Source organism: Carcharhinus amblyrhynchos, chromosome 1 (assembly GCF_965287045.1).
Source record: "Carcharhinus amblyrhynchos chromosome 1, sCarAmb.v2.hapA, whole genome shotgun sequence".
Classification (NCBI taxonomy): domain Eukaryota; kingdom Metazoa; phylum Chordata; class Chondrichthyes; order Carcharhiniformes; family Carcharhinidae; genus Carcharhinus; species Carcharhinus amblyrhynchos.
The window spans coordinates 180642172-180661528 of record NC_137324.1 but is presented as its reverse complement, the minus strand read 5'-3'; the positions used below and the strand labels follow the sequence as shown (position 1 = coordinate 180661528).

The 19357-nt window shown below is 43.8% G+C and overlaps 1 protein-coding gene across 3 annotated transcripts in view; it reads right to left on the bottom strand.

The window, feature by feature from the left end:
• Positions 1 to 733: 733 nt before the first annotated feature.
• LOC145348179 (complexin-1) overlaps positions 734 to 19357 on the bottom strand; it is a 212301-nt gene continuing 193677 nt past the window's right edge. For all 3 annotated transcript variants that reach the window (XM_080196390.1, XM_080196382.1, XM_080196373.1), the window contains one exon: positions 734 to 5289. In XM_080196390.1, the coding sequence (XP_080052516.1) occupies positions 5095 to 5289 (195 nt within the window). In that variant the 3' untranslated portion in view covers positions 734 to 5094. The remainder of the gene's footprint in view (positions 5290 to 19357) is intronic.

Below are 19357 nucleotides of genomic sequence, written 5' to 3'. Positions count from 1 at the left end.
CAATTGTAGAGTGAGCTGCTCCCCCACCTGTCTGGATTGGCTCATTTCCCCCTCCCCCACCCTCTCCCACCTTCTCCCGGCTTAGTTGATCACCGCTTCAGCTGATCCTCAATTGCAGGGTGTGCAACTCGCCTCCCACTGCCTCCCCTCTGCTCCCCCACCCCCAACCGAGCCAATCCCCTTAGATCTGCCACCATACTGGCCCATCCCTTGGCACTGCTTCAATGTCCGCTTTTCCTTTACCCCCATAACAAATAAGTAACTACCCACAACCCCCATAAGGCTCCCACTAAAGTCTACACCAGGCACTGCCCTGGCACAGGATGGCACTGCCAAGCTGGTACCATGCCAACCTGGCAGTGTCAACCTGTACTGGGGGCAGTGTCAGGGGGCAGTCTCCCCTGGAGGTTATGCTCACCTTTACATCCTCGGAGGGATCCCTGCAACTGGCTCTGGGTTAAAATGCACCAGCGGGTGGTGAATATATGGCGAGGGGATTTCTAATGATATTAAAAGTTATTAAACATTGTAAACTCAGGTTTGTGCCTGTTATTATATTGGTGTGAAAATCAGAAATCATAATCTCGCCAGTGCAATTTGTGATTTCTGGGTTTTGTCAGATCATTAGTTCTTCCTGTCTCCCCCTCACCTCGTTCCCACGCACGGACAGCATGGGCTCAACAGCCCACCACCAAAATGTTCAAATTAAAACACAGATACAATTTGAGGTGAAGTCACTTTATTTGAATTATTTCACTGTACATGAACATTACAATAAATTCTATATAAACAGCATGCAGTGATGTCACAGCTATTAAAGTCAACATAATATTCAGTCATAAAGACTTCACTTAAGTTGCTATTAGGACAGTACACATGCCTGTTGCTCGAAGCAGGATAGAATCCATCACATGACAAAATTCACCAATTCACACAAAAACACACCAAAGCTCTGAAGAATCACGAGAAGCACCAGTAAGATTTGCCTAAATCATTTCAAAAAGGAATGAATGAAATGCTTGTTGAGAGACGGTGGATAAAGCAATTGAAGATGTATCAGACATTTCAATTCAGGACACAACAAAGGTTTGAGCTACAGTTTAACCTTAACTCTTACTTGTAAATTTAATGTGGTTAGCATAGTTCTGTTCAGAGAAGAATGAAAAACAGTAACAGCATCAATGAAAGATAACAAGTAACTGGAAACAAATCAGTTTTTCACACAGACTAGTATTATTAATCGATATATTGCAGTCTCGTTTTTATATTGGCTTGGCAGTCTCTAACTACATTTTAAACTCTTCAATTTTTGATATTTACAATATTTTTGATAGTTTAATACCCTTTGCCATTTTTATTACATTACTTCCCAGATGGGTTTTTAGCATTAGATTTGTAAAATTACCATACAGGTAATTAAAATAATACCAAACAATAAGGTTATTAAAAAATGTCTAATTATATTTGAGTAAAGATGGTACTAGTCCGTACTAATATTTAAATAAAATTCAATTGCATTTCACTGCTGGAACAATATCTGCTTTAGATTGTCGAAGTCAGTAATCTGGACTAAAGCATATTTAAAATATTCCTTCCAATCTTCAGTGTTACTTTGCTTGAATTGGAAAGTAGCCCAGTAACTTCGAGTGAGAGCAGTTCTAGGAATTATTGGACTTTGGAAGTCATTTGAATTTAATTCATGGTTGGAATGTCCATGTGATTGCTTTGAATGTTGGGTTTCTAAATCACCCAATATTGCTGTACACTGACTTCCTTGGGAATTATAGTCCACTGAGGTGTGAAACCAGGATATTCTCCCAATCTCACCTGTTCCCCAAAGGGCAGGTTAGGTTCTAATCACCCCACTGTGCCCCTCTTTATAATTGGTTGAAGTAGAATATTATTGCTTTGGTTTCTGCCTCAGTCAGGAAGTTAATCATGTCGCACAATGGCTATACATTTATAGTTTACTTGTGCCTGTCCTGGGCCATCGTGTCTTGTATAAACTGTTGATGAGCTTGAGTATTTTTGGAGCAAATCGTTAAGACTGCCAAGCCTGCTTTATGGCTTTCTCTGTTGAAATATGTGGAGTTTATCAAATGAAATTTGCTTTTTCCTGTCTTGCTTTTATTCTACAGAAAGGCTGTGAGTGAAATAATCTCAACAACGCACTCAACCATGTGGCAAGATGTTTAAACACAAGAACCCATACCTGAGATAAACTGGTTCCTTTTCATTACAATCACTATTAACTTGGTGCCCAACAAGAAAAGGTGCTAAATCATAATCATGGAGCAAATTCTTCTTTGGTTTAATTTAAATTAAAAGTCAAGATAGGAACTTGTTTTAAATAAATCATGTTTTACTCTTTAATTTGAGTGAAATATTTTCATTTAATTCTGATAAAATATCTTGACAGTAACAGGTGCAGCTGGGGAGAGAGGGGGGAAGGAAAGGAGTGGAAGAAAAAGGGAGGGAGGAAGAGGGGACAGGAAAGGAAGGGTAAGGATGAGGAGAGGAAAGGGGAGAGAGTGGAGGGGGAGAAAGGAAGGAAGGGGAAATCAAGATGGACTGTTGTTTCTGTGCAAGATAAAAGGGAGAAAGGAGAATGAAGGAGGAAGAAGCAGTTGGTGTGGGGAAAGGTGGGGAGACTAAGGGAGTGGGGGAGAGAGGGGAAAGTGTAAGGAAAGGGGAGGGGACAAGGAAAAGGATTGCAGTTGATGATGACGGTGAGGCAGAGATGGAAGAGAGTGGGAGATGGAGGACAACAGAAAGAGGGGAAGAGGTAAAGGGGAGAGAGTGAGGAAGGTGTGGAAGAGAAAGGGAGGAGGAAGGGAAAGATGGAAAGGAGGGACGGGGATCTGGAGGAAGAAGGAAAGGTAGAGAAAGGAAAATAGCATCCCAGTTCAAAGTAAAGTGACAAGTATGCAATCATTAGTCAATACAATGTCTTTACTCAAAGATAAAAATGTCAATATTCTGACCTTTCTGGTGATGCAGAAAAAATTGGAGTTCTTCAGGAAACCCAGTGTTTTGACTTTTCCCTAAGAAGTGTAACATATGGCTCCTTGTACCCTGCATAATTCCACTAGGAACAGGACACGAATGGTTTAACTCCAAGGTCAGGCTGCACTCTGATTTTTACCTTCACCTCCACAGTGAACACAAGTCTCATTGAAGGGTTCTGGGAGAAATATGGCATTTAATCGCAGTAAAATATTTTCAAATACCAACAAGCTTTCTTTAGTTGGTAAAATTAATATTTTAACTAGTCATATTTTATCAGCTGGTATGGTATGAGGAAAATACAGTACTCAAGATATAGTGGTTTTTACTACTGAAACAAGTCATAATATTCATCAAATGAGAAGAATTCTCCATACCACCTGGAATTTCACAGTGATAATTTACATGGGATAGTCCCATATCCAGCAATAGGATCTGTTCCTCATATCAATTTTAAATGGCTTAATTTGTATATTTTAGCTATTTACAATTCTGACAGGTTTTAATACATATAGTGACAAACACCGGACACCAAACTTGTGACAAAGGGGACACAATAACATCCTGTAAAAATCGCTGTGCTGACAGTAATGGGGGCAGGCTGCGACATTCCGCTTTACAAGTGAGTCTATTTTACACTGGTCATATGGCTATGAGATACAGAGCCCTGCCGGCTCTCCATTTCAATACTTACACAACACTGAAAGTTTGCAACCTGAATTCTATAAGTGAGGATGAGTTACTCCCTATGCAAATTACCCCAGGGGCTGGGTCTGAATGAGTTTTTACTTCCTATGACTGCAATGCTAATTGGCAGTTAGGCTTCTGCTAATGGTGGAGATACTCTGAACATTAAGATGGATTGTGGAAGTTTTGAAAAATATGTAAGATAATTGTACAGTTGAGATTTAACAGAATTTTTACCAACTGAGTCACAGATTCTTTTTCCATATTAAATTCTTAGATTCTAATTTACCACTTTAAATACCAAAATGTTTGCAATTTGGGGGATTAGAAAAGTTAACTGGTATCAACAAAGTTAACCTTATGTCTGCACTAGATGTAACATAGAATGATACAGAACTGAAGGAGGCCGTTCAGTCCATTGTTACTGTGCCATATGCTCATTCAATCATTAATTTACAACCAATGGAAGCAGAGCAGCTTGATAACACTGTCTATCATCTGATATTTCACAACCCTTTGATTCATTATTAATGTATAATGATCAGTTAATATTTCTATACAGGATATATATCATGCTCTAATGTGTACATTCACAAAGTCTCTGTCCACTGGTAAGCATCTTTATGGTGTTAGTAAAAATAGGTGGTAACTGTGAAGGATTTAAAAAATACAATTTATAATTCCAACAGGTTTTAAATATACAGTTATGTAATAAAATGCTAAAGTCTGGAGTTGAATTTATGCAATGTTATGATACAAATACTTAACATGATATCATCATATTCTTTTGCTTTTTAGGGACATTAACTTGTTTAAAATAATTAGGTCAAAGCCCCATCAACATAGCAGGCAAAAGAGTTTGACACAAATGTGTTAAGCTTCAGACCATTATATAACACATAATGATTCCCAGGTTTCAAATTCTATCCAAAATTGGAAACTTGCCAAATATTGATATTAACAGAGTAAATAATGCTTAGTTTGAGCTCTAATGCTGGGTAAATTAGCTGTGCATTGTAGGTATGACCCAGTGTTGTGACCTGATGCTTTATTAAACTAGTATGGTGAACATCGAATATTGGTTTCAATGCTAGCTGGAACCCTGTAATGTCAAAGTGGTCACATATCAATAAAAAGATACAAGTTTCTTCTTTTCTCTATTAAATAACTAGATTTTATTTGACTATAAACATGGCTTATCAGATTAGATTATTTCAAGACTGCTACACAGAGTTGTCCTGGATGTTCTGTTACGATGAAGATTCCATGCCACTACACAGGAAGGGGTGAGCAGTCAAATCATAATTAGCTGGAATGACGATAATAAATTCTCATCTTATAATGAGAATGTTTTACATTTAGCAACAAAACCAGAAGTTATTTTGCATATAATCAATTGTGTTACTTCTTGAACATGTCTTGGAGAGGCCCTGGGAGATATTTTAAGACAGTGTCCAGAATACTTTCCTCTTCCTCCTCTTCATCTCCACAGCCAGCTGGAATTGCTTTCTTGGGCCGTGTCAGACTGCCCTCTGCCTGAGCTTCCATCGCTGCCATTGCCTCCGCTTCCTTTTCCTCTTTCTTTTTAATCCCGTACTGTGAAAACACAACAAAGCTTTAATGAGAAATCATTGCGGCACTGACAGATGAGCTGGGAGCATCTCTCAGACCAATGGGGGTTAGTAGCCATGTTTTGTAGATGTGCACATATGTACAAAGATGGTATGAGAATTTGCTGTTCTTATTCATTTGAGATCAATGTTGTAGTTTCCAAGGATAAAGTTTTAAAGGAATGGTCTGGCAGAATGTACTGCATTTGTTCACATCAAAGCTGTTACCATCATTTTGTTGTACTTTAATTTTAGGAAATGAGTTGGCAATCAGTTGGAGGCAGCGACCAAGGGTGAAGGGTAGGTCGTGCCTCACAAACCTTACTGAGTTCTTTGAGAAGGTGACCAAAGAGCTGGATGAGGGTAAAGCAGTTGACGTGGTGTAAATGGATTTCAGTAAAGCGTTTGATAAGGTTCCCCATGGTAAGCCATTGCAGAAGATATAGAGGCATGGAATCGAGGGTTATTTAGCAGTTTGGGTCAGAACTTGGCTAGCTGATAGAAGACAGAGGGTGGTGGTTGATGGGAAATGTTCATCCTGGAGTTCAGTTACTAGTGGTGTACCACAAGGATCTGTTTTGGGGCCACTGCTGTTTGTCATTTTTATAAATGACCTGGATGAGGGCATAGAAGGATGGATTAGTGAATTTGCAGATGATACTAAAGTCAGTGGAATTGTGGACAGTGCGGAAGGATGTTGCAGGTTACAGAGGGACATAGATAAGGTGCAGAGCTGGGCTGAGAGGTGGCAAATGGAGTTTAATGCGGAAAAGCGTGAAATGATTCACTTTGGAAGCAGTAACAGGATTACACAATACTGGGCTAATGGTAAGTTACTTGCTAGTGTGGTTGAACAGAGAGATCTCAGTGTCCATGTGCATAGATCCCTGAAAGTTGGCACAAATGGTTGATAGGGTTGTTAAGAAGGCGTATGGTGTGTTAGTTTTAATTGGTAGAGGGATTGAGTTTCAGAGCCGTGAGGTCATGTTGCAGCTGTACAAAACTCTGGTGCGGCCGCACTTGGAGTATTGCGTACAGTTCTGGTTGCCGCATTATAGGAAGGACATGGAAGCATTGGAAAGGGTGCAGAGGAGATTTACCAGGATGTTGCCTGGTATGGTGGGAAAGTCTTATGAGGAAAGGCTGAGGGACTTGAGGCTGTTTTCATTAGAGAAAAGAAGCTTAAGGGGTTACTCAATAGAGGCATATGAGATGATTAGATAGGGTGGACGGTGTGAACCTTTTTCCTTGGATGGAGATGGTTAGCACAAGGGGACATAGCTTTAAATTGAAGGGTAAAAGATATAGGACAGATGTCAGAGGTAGGTCAGATATAGGTCAGATGTCAGAGAGTAGTAAGGGTGTGGAATGCCCTGTCTGTAACAGTAGTGGATTCGCCAACATTAAGGGCATTTAAATGGTCATTGGATAAACATATGGATGATATTGGAATAGTGTAGGTTAGATGGGCTTTAGATTGGTTTCACAGGTCGGCCCCAAAACAGATCCCTGCGGTACACCACTAGTAACTGAACTCCAGGATGAACATTTTCCATCAACCACCACCCTCTGTCTTCTTGCAGCTAGCCAATTTCTGACCCAAACTGCTAAATCACCCTCAATCCCATGCCTCTATATCTTCTGCAATACCGAGGATCGAAAGGCCTGTACGCTGCTGTAATGTTCTGTGTCATCTATTTGAAACCTCTCCAGGAGTTACAGCAAATGAAACTCATGATTGAGACTCCAGCAACATTTCCTGGTAAAAGCAGGCTTAATATTCCAATGAGGAGGACAATTACACAACACAAATTGTGTCAAAACTATGTGGGGGTGGGCACATCCAGCCCTCCACCCCAACCTATCTCTAAGATCCTGATCTTCCCTATCTTCGCAGTGACTTCCAGGCCTTCCCTAGCTCCTTCCGACCCTTGCCACTTACCTTTCCACAGGTTCCTGGCATTTCTTTGCAGGCAGCTATCTGCAGTGCTTCTCCTGGCCACTGCAATGCCCCATCTGAAATGAACTTGCAGAGATTTTGTGCTGGGGTGGATAGGATCTTAGACAGGAGCCCATCATTGGGCCAATTAAGACCCTTAATAGCCTTCATAGCCTTTGTTGCTTCATCAGATTGGTTTGCAGCTTTTTGGTCCCTGCAATGCCAGAAGCTGCAAGTAATCAGTAGGGCAAAAGTTCCAGGAGGCTCAGGGGTGGGCAGGACAGGGTGGCGAAGTGAGACTCAGGGGTGCTCAGGACAGGGTGGCGAAGTGAGGTTCAGGGTGGGCAGGACAGGGTGGCGAAGTGAGGTTCAGGGGTGGGCAGGACAGGGTGGTGAAGTGAGACTCAGGGGGTGGGCAGGACAGGGTGGCGAAGTGAGGTTCAGGGTGGGCAGGACAGGGTGGTGAAGTGAGGTTCGGGGTGGGCAGGACAGGGTGGTGAGGTGAGGCTCGGGGGTGTTAAGGACAGGGTGGCGAGGTGAGGTTCAGGGGTGCTCAGGACAGGGTGGTGAAGTGAGGCTTAGGGGTGGGCAGAACAGGGTGGTGAGGTGAGGTTCAGGGGTGGGCAGGACAGGGTGGCGAGGTGAGGCTCGGGGTGGGCAGAAGTAGTTATGGGGTGTCGGCAGCGAGGATGGTGGGTGGGGGGGAACTGGTGGGGAGAAGTATCACCTGAGGGACATCCAATGTTAAAAAGAGGCTGTGAAGGAGGTGCCCACCCCCACCCACTCCCTCCTCCCTCCACACCCCCATCCTTCCCATCTGAAATTTGAACAGGGTTCATTTTAAGAACATAAGAAGTAGGAGCAGGAGTAGGCCATCTAGCCCTTCGAGCCTGCCCCGCCATTCAATAAGATCATGGCTGATCTGTCGTGGCTCAGTTCCACATTCCCGCCCTCTCCCCATAACCCTTAATTCTCTTGCCTATCAAAAACCTATCAACCCGCGTCTTAAAAATATTTAGCGAGGCAGCCTCCACCACTTCAACGGGCAGAGAATTCCAGAGATTCACCGCCCTTTGAGTGAAGAAGTTCCTCCTCAACTCTGTTTGTCATCATTTCTGCCCCTGAACCCCTCCCACTGGCTGAAAGGTGAGGCTGGGCGGAAATTTCCCTGTTTGGGTCTATCTGGAGTACGAGAGGTCCAGCCTCGGCCTCAGCTGTTCAAGTATAAAGTTGCTGTGAGATTGGATGGTCTGGAAACCTGGTGGAAAAACCATCCCAGAAATTTTACAGTCTCCCTCTGTCAACAAAACTACCATGATGTGGAGATGCTGGTGGTGGACTGGGGTAAAACAGAAAGAAATCTCATAACACCAATTTAAAGTCCAACAGGTTTATCTGTAGCAAAAGCCCCAAGCTTTCGGAACAGGCTGTTCCTTCGACAAGTGGGTGGGAGGGTGGGACAAAACTGCCAGCAGGGGAACAGAAATTTCTGTCTCTTGAAATGTAAGCATAGCAATGAAATATTTATAAATTTGTTGGCAAGGAATGCTAGTAAAATGGTAATGTTACTGGACCTAGATTAATGATCCAGAGACAAGAGTTCAAATCCCACCACAGCAGCTGGGGAAATTTAAATAAATCTGTGATTAAAAAACTAAAATCTGTAATTGTGATCACAGAATTACTGGACTGTTATCAAAAACTTCTCTGAGTGGAGGCCTGTGACTAGTGGAGTGCCGCAGGGATCAGTGCTGGGTCCATTGTTATTTGTCATCTATATCAATGATCTGGATGATAATGTGGTAAATTGGATCAGCAAATTTGCTGATGATACAAAAACTGGAGGTGTAGTGGATAGTGAGGAAGGTTTTCAAAGCTTGCAGAGGGATTTGGATCAACTAGAAAAATGGGCTGAAAAATGGCAAATGGAATTTAATGCAGACAAGTGTGAGGTATTGCACTTTGGAAGGACAAACCAAAGTAGAACGTAAGGGTAAATGGTAGGACTCTGAAGAGTGCAGTAGAACAGAGGGATCGGGCAATACAGGTACAGAATTCCCTAAAAGTGACGTCACAGGCGGATAGGGTTGTAAAGAGTGCTTTTGGTACATTGGCCTTTATAAATCAGAGTATCGAGTATAAAAGTTGGAGTGTTATGGTGAGGTTATATAAGGCATTGATGAGCCCGAATTTAGAGTATTGTGTGCAGTTTTGGTCACCTAGTTACAGGAAGGATGTAAATAAGATTGAAAGAGTGCAGAGAAGGTTCACAAGGATGTCGCCGGGACTTGAGAAGCTGAGTTACAGAGAGAGATTGAATAGTTTAGGACTTTATTCCCTGGAGTGTAGAAGAATGAGGGGAGATTTGATAGAGGTATATAAGATTTTGATGGGTATAGATAGAGTGAATACAAGCAGGCTTTTTCCACTGAGGCTAGAGGAGAAAAAAAAAAGGGCATGGGTTAAGGGTGAAGGGGGAAAAGTTTAAAGGTAATATCAGAGGGGGGCTTCTTCACGCAGAGAGTGGTGGGAGTGTGGAATGAGCTGCCAGATAAAGTGGTAAATGCGGGGTCACTTTTAACATTTAAGAAAAACTTGGACATGTTCATGGGTGAGAGGCGTGTGGAGGGATATGGTCCAAGTGCAGGTCAGTGGGACTAGGCAAAAAATGTTTGGCAAAGACAAGAAGGGCCAAAAGGCTTGGTCTGACAAGTGACAAGTAACATTCTTACCATATAAACACATGAGAATGTTCATCTCCAACAAGGGAAAGTTTAACCAGATTCCCCTGACATTCACCATTGAGTCACAGAGGTTTACAGCATGGAATCAGGCCCTTCGGCCCAACTTGTCCAAGCTGCCATTGGTTAGAAATTTAATTGGTCCAGCCATATAAATACAGTGGTTACAAAAGCAGGTCAGAGGTTAGGAATACTGCAATGAGTAACTCACTCCTGACTCCCCAAAGTCCGTCCATCATCTATAAGGCACAAGTCAGAAGTGTGATGTACCTCTGTTCTGCCATTCACGCATTCTGGTTACTTAATGAACTTTTAGCATCTTCTCACTCTTCTGCATCCTTATTAACATTCCTTTTATCCCATTCCACCCCATCCTTCCCAATCCCAATAGTTTAAATCACTGCTGATTCCCTTTGCTCTTAGCTGTGAGGAAGGGTCATAAGAACATAAGAAATAGGAGCAGGAGTAGGCCATCTAGCCCTTCGAGCCTGCCCCGCCATTCAATAAGATCATGGCTGATCTGTCGTGTCTCAGTTCCACATTCCCGCCCTCTCCCCATAACCCTTAATCCCCTCTCTTATCAAAAACCCATCAACCCGCGTCTTAAAAATATTTAGCGAGGCAGCCTCCACCACTTCAACGGGCAGAGAATTCCAGAGATTCACCACCCTTTGAGTGAAGAAGTTCCTCCTCAACTCCGTTCTAAACCGCCCCCCCTTTATCTTGAGGCTGTGCCCTCTAGTCCTACTATCCTTTCTGAGCGGGAAGAGTCTCTCCACCTCTATCCTATCCATCCCATTCATCATCTTATACGTCTCAATGAGATCTCCCCTCATTCTTCTAAACTCTAACGAGTACAAGCCTAGTTTATTCAGCCTCTCCTCATAGCTCAACCCCCTCAATTCCAGCATCATCCACACTCGAAATGTTAGCTCTCCATTCGCCTAGCTGCACGCAGCTCTTACAAACTGAAATGTTCAACACCATCCAAGACAAACCAGTCTGTTTGATCTGCACCCATTAAATATTCACCCTTCACTGGTGATACAGAGGCATGCTGTGTACTATCTATAAGATGCATTGCACCAAGGCTCCTTTGGCAGCACCTTCAAAAACTACGTCCTTTACTAATATGTGGAAAAAGGGCAGTAGATTATTGAAACACCATAACCTGAGAGCTCCTCTCAGAACTACAAACCATTCTGACTTGGAAATATATCGCCATTCCTTCATTGTCGTTGGGTCAAAATCCTGGAACTCCCTCCCTAACAGCACTGTGGGTTTACCCACACCACATGGACTGCAGCAGTTCAAGAAGGCAGCTCACCACCACCCTCTCAAGGGCAATTAGGGATGGACAATAAATGCTGGCCAGCCAATGGGGCTCACAATCCATGAATGAATAATGAAAGTAAACATTCATGTAATTATACATCTGTAATTTTGAAATAACTATGTAATTTGCAAACTGCTAAGACAAAGCTTTTTTTCAAGATGGAAGAATCAAATACCGGGGCATAGGTTTAAGATGCAAAGGAACAAGGTTTAAAGGAGATGTACGAGGCAGATTTTTTACACAGAGGGTGGTGGGTGCCTGGAACTCGCTGCCATGGCAAGTAGTGGAAGCAAATATGGTAGTGACTTCTAAGGGGCTTCTTGACAAGTACATGAATAGGATGGGAACAGAAGGATATGGTCCCCGGAAGGGTAGGGGGTTTTAGTTCAGTTGGGCAGCATGATTGGTGCAGCTTGGAGGGCTGAAGGGCCTGTTCCTGTGCTGTAATTTTCTTTGTTCTTTGTTCAATGCAAATTGTAAAATGATGTTAAATATAATTGGATGTTTAAACAAAATTGAATCAAATTGAAAGTGTGAATTCACATTGGCAAGAGAAATGTAACAAATCAGAGTTTTCCAGGCAATTCACAGGAGTGTCATTTCCAATGCTGGCAATGCCTTCTGTGGTTCCTGCCTCACTCGACCAGTGTCATAGTGCAGGACATCCTGAGCCCACCATGAGGCCTCTGCAAACTGATGGATGAGAGAGATGCCAACACACCAGCATGATTTGCACAACAACATAATAGTGTAAACACTCTGATCCTGCACACCCAGCCAGCAGCTGTGTTCAGAATGAGTAGACAATCTGACCATTTCTATTGTGTTAAGATGGTAACAGCTCGGAATGCAATACGTCTCATTCAGAATATTGGAATTTTGAGTCCCAGGATCTTCTGCTGAGCAACCTAATATATTATAGATCATAATGAATAAAGATCAACAGTGAAATCATTGTTAGATTTATATCACACTAACTAGCATTCAGTTAATTTTTTTGTGTGATTAATCCCTTTTATTTATAGCACCTGGTAATATTGGGGAAAATGCAGTTCCTTGCTGCTGTTGCTACAGGCTATTTGGTAAATGAGTGCTAAATTTTCAGATGAAGTAAATATCAGTCAGCGCCCACTCTACATGTGAAATAACATTGTTCTGTCAGTGTGTAATTTATTTCAATTAAAATGTTATGACAATGATACAAATAATTAGATAAATTATGAATAATTAGATAAAAACAATTTTTAATCAAATGTCATGTTTAAGTTCTTGTGAAATGCAAAAGATTTCTATTTCATTTCGAGCCTTTCAGTGTTTTCTCTTGTCAGACAAGATGATTAAGATCACAGGTTGAGTAACAGTAATTATGATGCCATTATCAGTCTGCCTCCCAGAGCTGATGTCTCTATTCAGACCACAGGATAAATATTCGGATATTCTGCTCTCAGGACAGAATCTTCCCTGGCCCAGAGAAGCACATTTGAAGTAAGGTGAGAATTCCAAAAAGCCCACGTGAGATAAGCTCCCTGATGCAGTGTCACTGGTGAGGGATCTATCTGGGAATGTGTGTACAGCAGCAGCTAATCATCACCTGACAGTAGCAAGGAACCATTCGGGCTGGGTGAGAGAGCAGTTGGGCTAATGAAGGGCAAGATGTTACTGAGATCTTTCTGATGCCGATGGCACACTGCAGAGGCTGAAACCAGGCAGCTACCTGAAGGCTGCCAAACAGCAGGAGTAAGAAGTCTCACAACACTAGGTTAAAGTCCAACAGGTTTATTTGGTAGCAAATGCAACTAGCTTTCAGAGCACTGCTCCTTCGTCAGGTGAGTGGGAGTTGTGTTCACAAACAGGGCATATAACAACACAAACTCAATTTGCAAAATAATAAATGGAATGCGAGTCTTTACAGCTGGACCGCAATGTCTTCACCTTCAACAACCAATTCTTCATCCAGACACACGGAACAGCCATGGGGGTCAAATTCGTACTTCAATATGCCAACATCTTCATGCACAGCTTCGAACAAGACGTCTTCACCGCACAGGATCTTCAACCGATGCTACACACTAGATATATCGATGACATTTTCTTCCTTTAGACTCATGGTGAACAATCACTGAAACAACTATATGATGATATCAACAAGTTCCATCCCACCATCAGACTCACCATGGACTACTGTCTGGAATCAGTTCCATTCTTGGACACATGCATCTCCATTAAGGACGGTCACCTCAACACCTCACTGTACCGCAAGCCCATGGATAACCTCACAATGCTCCACTTCTCCAGTTTCCACCCTAAACATGTTAAAGAAACCATCCCCTATTGACAAGCCCTCCGTATACACAGGATCTGCTCAGATGAGGAGGATCGTGACAGACACCCCCAGACGCTGAAAGATGCTCTTATAAGATCAGGATATGGCGCTCAACTCACTGATCGACAGTTCTGATGCCCCACAGCGAAAAACCGCACCAACCTCCTCAGAAGACAAACACGGGACACGGTGGACAGAGTACCCTTCGTCGTCCAGTACTTCCCCGGAGTGGAGAAGCTACAACATCTTCTCCAGAGTCTTCATCATGTGATTGATGAAGACAAACATCTCGCCAGGGCCATCCCCACCCCCCCACTTCTTGCCTTCAAACAATCGCACAACCTCAAACAGACCATTGTCAGTAGCAAACTACCCAGCCTTCAGGAGTACAGTGACCACAACACCACACAACCCTGCCACAGCAACCTCTGCAAGACATGCCGGATCGACATGGATGCCATCATCTCACATGAGAACACCAACCACCAGGTACACAGTACATACTCTTGCAACTTGGCCAATGTTGTCTACCTGTTAATGTAGTAGGGAAAGGATGTCCCGAAACATGGTATATTGGGGAGACCATGCAAACGCTACAACAACGACAACACTTCAGTGGTCACGGGCATTTGGCCTCTGATCTTCGGGTAAGCATTCTCCAAGGTGGCCTTCACGACACACGACGATGCAGAGTCGCTGAGCAGAGACTGATAGCCAAGTTCCACACACATGAGGACGGCCTCAACCGGGATCTTGGGTTCAGGTCGCACTATCTGTAACCCCCACGACTTGCCTGGACTTGCAAAATCTCACTAACTGTCCCATCTGGAGACAATATACATCTCTTTAACTTGTGTTTAACGCTCTCTCCACTCACATTGTCTGTACCTTTCAGACTTGATTAGCTGTAAAGACTCGCATTCCATTCATTATTTTGTAAATTGAATTTGTGTCTGTATATGCCCTGTTTGTGAATAGAACTCCCACTCACCTGACGAAGGAGCAGCGCTCTGAAAGCTTGTGGTGTTTGCTACTAAATAAACCTGTTGGACTTTAACCTGGTGTTGTGAGACTTCTTACTGTGTTTACCCCAATCCAACACTGGCATCTCCATATCAAAGCAGCAGAAGGCCAGGCTGAGCTGAATGAGTGGAGAATGTGACAAAGGCCATTGACAACCTCTCGAAATCTCTCTATCTCACCAACCACCTTCAGTTGGATGTCAATGGGGAGACAACCTTTTCATTAGCTGCCCCTAGACAGACTGGGTAAGCGGACAGCAAATAGGTACAACTGAAGTCAGGGACTGGAGATTGATCCTACCCTGAATCTCAATGTGGAATGCCATAAGCATAGATAAGGGTCATGGGTGGAGGGGGGACTGGTAATGTTAAAATGGTGGCGCGGGCTTGTTGGGCCGAAGGGCCTGTTTCCTGGGCTGTTTTTGTTCTGTGCTCTAAAATAAGAAGATTGCACCTGGACTGTGAGATCTGACACCAACTGAAGTCATCTGGCTCACCAACCTGTGAAAAGTTTGTGACAATTTACCTTTTTTATTCTCTTTAAACTTGTCCTTTCACAGTGGTTAGCACTGCTGCCTCACAGCACCAGGGACCTGGGTTTGATTCCCAGCTTGGGTCACTGTCTGCATGGAGTTTGCACATTCTCCTCATGTCTGCATGGGTTTCTTATGGGTGCACTGGTTCCCTCCCACAGTCCAAAGATATGGAGGTTGGCTGGATTGGCCACGCTAAATTACCCCTTAATGTCAGGGGGACTAGCTAGGGATGGGGTTATGGGGATAGGGCCTGGGTGGAATTGTGGTCGGTGCAGACGCAATGGGCCAAATGGCCTCCTTCTGCACTATAGGGATTCTATGATTCTCTATGTCCCCTCTATTCCCATCCCTCTCCTGAATGCTGAGAGCTATTTAAGTCTTATTCAACCAACACCATTTCTTACAAAGTCATGTTTGAGGGGGAAACTGTTCTGACTCCTGTGCTTGGCAATGCCTTTAGTATGTAATTTTTAACACTATTTTTTCTTCTGTGTGTTCACATGTACACACATATAATGCACACACACTTAGACACCCATAAACATCATCATACCTACACACCCTTACGCAACATCAAACAGCCACATGATTACACACACACACACACACACACACACACACACAAAGGCCTGAATTTTATGCTCCCCCACCAATTGGGGGAGGGTTGTGAAATTACAGGGATAGGATTCATTCTGGGATTCCTCTCTCAACCCCCCACCACATAGTGATTTTATGCTGGAATGGGCAAGCCCTTGGTTGGGAACTCCACCCTGACCTCAGTTGAGGCCCTTTCCATTTTTGCCACACTTAGCCTTCCCATTTTTTGGCAAGAAGGCCAGAAAGAATCAAAGTTAGATCTCGGGTGGGAAAGCAGGAGATCGGGTGCTTCTATTAGAAGCACAGTCAATGTAGTTTATATGATTTCAGCAAAGCCTTTGACAAGATTCCAAGTAGGAGACTTGTAAAGTAGGTAAATTCAATGGGAAACAGGGTAATTGAATAAAGTGGCTCAATTATAGGGGAGAGAGGGTGATGAGAGAAGGCTGGTTTAGTGACTGGAAGCCAGCAGCGTACCACAAGGATCTGTGTTGGGCTCCCTATTATTCATCATTTATATAAATAACATTGATAACTATTTGGCGGTGGGGTGTGGGGAGTAGGATTAGTAAATTTGTGGATGAAACAAAGATTGGATGGGTGATTAACCATGAGGCGGAGTGTTTTGAGCTAAAAGAAGACACAGACGGAATGGTCAAATGGGCAGATAAGTGGTAGATGAAATATAACTGTGAAAAGCGTGAGGTGATACACTTTGGAAGGAGTATTTTAAAAAAGAAAGTACTCAGTGAATGGTAGGACACTAGGAGGTTCTGTGGAGTATGGGGATCTTGGCATGTTTGTCCACAGATCTTTGAGAATAGAAGGGCACGTTAGTAGGATGGTGAAAAAGGCACATGGGACGCTTGCCTTTATCAATCAAAGTACAGATTACAAAAGCAGGGAAATCATGTTGAAGTTCTACAGAACTTTGGTGAGGCCCCAGCTGGAGTACTGTGTGCAGTTCTGGTCGCCACATTATCGGAAGGATGTGATTGCATTGGGGGCGGCGGTGCAGAGGAGATTCACCAGGATGCTGCCTGGGATGGAACATTTAAGTTATGAAAAGGGCGAAAAGCTGCAGCATGCTACAGTGCAGAGGGACCTGGGGGTCCTTGTGCATGAGTCGCAAAAACCCAGTCTGCAGGTGCAGCAGGTGATCAAGAAGGCGAATGGAATGTTGGCCTTTATAGAGAGGGGGATAGAATATAAAAGCAGGGAGGTCTTGCTGCAACTGTACAGGGCACTGGAGAGGCCACAGCTGGAGTACTGCGTGCAGTTTTGGTCGCCACACTTGCAGAAGGATATTGTGGCCTTGGAGGGAGTGCAGAGGAGGTTCACTAGGCTGATACCGGAGATGAGGGGGTTGGACTATGAAGAGAGGCTGAATAGACTGGGTTTGTACTCGTTGGAGTTTAGAAGGATGAGGGGGGATCTTATAGAGACGTATAAGATAATGAAGGGGTTGGATAGGGTCAAGGTAGAGAGATTCTTCCCGCGTAGAAAGGATAGCAGGACTAGAGGGCACAGCCTCAAGATAAGGGGGGGTGCAGATTAGAACGGAGTTGAGGAGGAACTTCTTCACTCAAAGGGTGATGAATCTCTGGAATTCTCTGCCCGTTGAAGTGGTGGAGGCTACCTCGCTAAATATATTTAAGACACGGGTAGATAGGTTTTTGGTAGGCAAGAGAAGTAAGGGTTATGGGGAGAAAGCGGGAAAGTGGAACTGAGCCACTTCAGATCAGCCATAACCTTATTGAATGGCGGGGCAGGCTCGAAGGGCTAGATGGCCTACTCCTGCTCCTATTTCTTATGTTCTTATGTTCTTAAGAGAGGTTGGATAGGCTTGAGTTGTTTTCATTGGAGCAGAGAAGACTGAGGGGTGACCTGAATAAGGTGTATACGATTATGAGAGACATGGACAGAGTGACTAAAGAGCAGCTGTTCCTCTTAGTTGAAGGGTCAGTTTCGAGGGCACATAGGTTCATGGTGAGGGGCAGGAGGTTTAGGGAGAATGTTGAAGAAAAATCTTTTTATCCAGAGGGCAGTGACATTCTGGAATGCACTAGCTGGGAGGGTGGTAGAGGTGGGTTGCCTCGCATCCTTTAAAAAGTACCTGAATGAGCACTTGGCACATCATAACATTCAGGCTATGAACAACAAAGAACAAAGAACAATACAGCACAGGAAACAGGCCCTCCAAGCCTGCGCCGCTCACTGGTCCAACTAGACCACTCATTTGTATCCCTCCATTCCCAGTCTGTTCATGTGACTATCCAGGTAAGTCTTAAATGATCCCAGCGTGTCTGCCTCCACCACCCTACTTGGCAGTGCATTCCAGACCCCCACCACCTTCTGTGTAAAAAAAGTTCCTCTAATATCTGAGTTAAACCTCGCCCTTCTCACCTTGAGCCTGTGACCCCTCGTGATTGTCACCTCTGACCTGGGAAAAAGTTTCCCACTGTTCACCCTATCTATACCCTTCATAATTTTGTACACCTCTATTAAGTCTCCCCTCATTCTCCGTCTTTCCAGGGAGAACAACCCCAGTTTACCCAGTCTCTCCTCATAGCTAAGACCCTCCATACCAGGCAACGTCCTGGTAAACCTCCTCTGCACTCTCTCCAAAGCCTCCACGTCCTTCTGGTAGTGCAGCGACCAGAACTGGACGCAGTACTCCAAATGTGGCCGAACCAACGTTCTATACAGCTGTAATATCAGACTCCAGCTTTTATACTCTATACCCTGTCCTATACAAGCATACCATATGCCTTCTTCACCACCTTCTCCACCTGTGCTGCCACCTTCAAGGATTTGTGGACTTGCACACCTAGGTCCCTCTGTGTTTCTATATTCTTGATGGTTCTGCCATTTATTGTATAGCTCCACCCGACATTAGTTCTATGGGCCAAGTGCTGGCAGATGGGTATTGATAGGCAAAGGGATCTGGGTGTACAGGTACCCAGGTCACTGAAAGTGGCAGTGCAGGTGGAGAAGGTAGTCAAGAAGGCATACGGCATGCATGCCTTCATCGGCTGGGATATTAAGTTTAAAAATTGACAAGTCATGTTGCAGCTTTATAGAACCTTAGTTAGACCGCCCTTGGAATATAGTGTTCAATTCTGGTCGCCACACTACCAGAAGGATGTGGAGGCTTTGGAGAGGATACAGAAAAAATTTACTAGGATGTTGCCTGGTATGGAGGGCATTAGCTATGAGGAGAGGTTGAAGAAACTTGGTTTGTTCTCACTGGAGCAACGGAGATTGAGGGGAGACCTGATAGAAGTCTACAAGATTATGAGAGGCATAGATAGAGTGGATAGTCAGAAGCTTTTTCCCAGGGTGGAAGAGTCAATTACTAGGGGGCACAGGTTTAATGTGTGAGGGGCAAGGTTTAAAGGAGATGTACGAAGCAGATTTTTTACATGGAGAGCCTGGAACTCGATGCTGGCAAGATACTGGAAGCAAATATGGTAGTGACTTTTAAGGGGCGTCTTGACAAGTACACGAATAGGATGGGAATAGAGGGATATGGTCCCCGGAAGGGTAGGGGGTTTTAG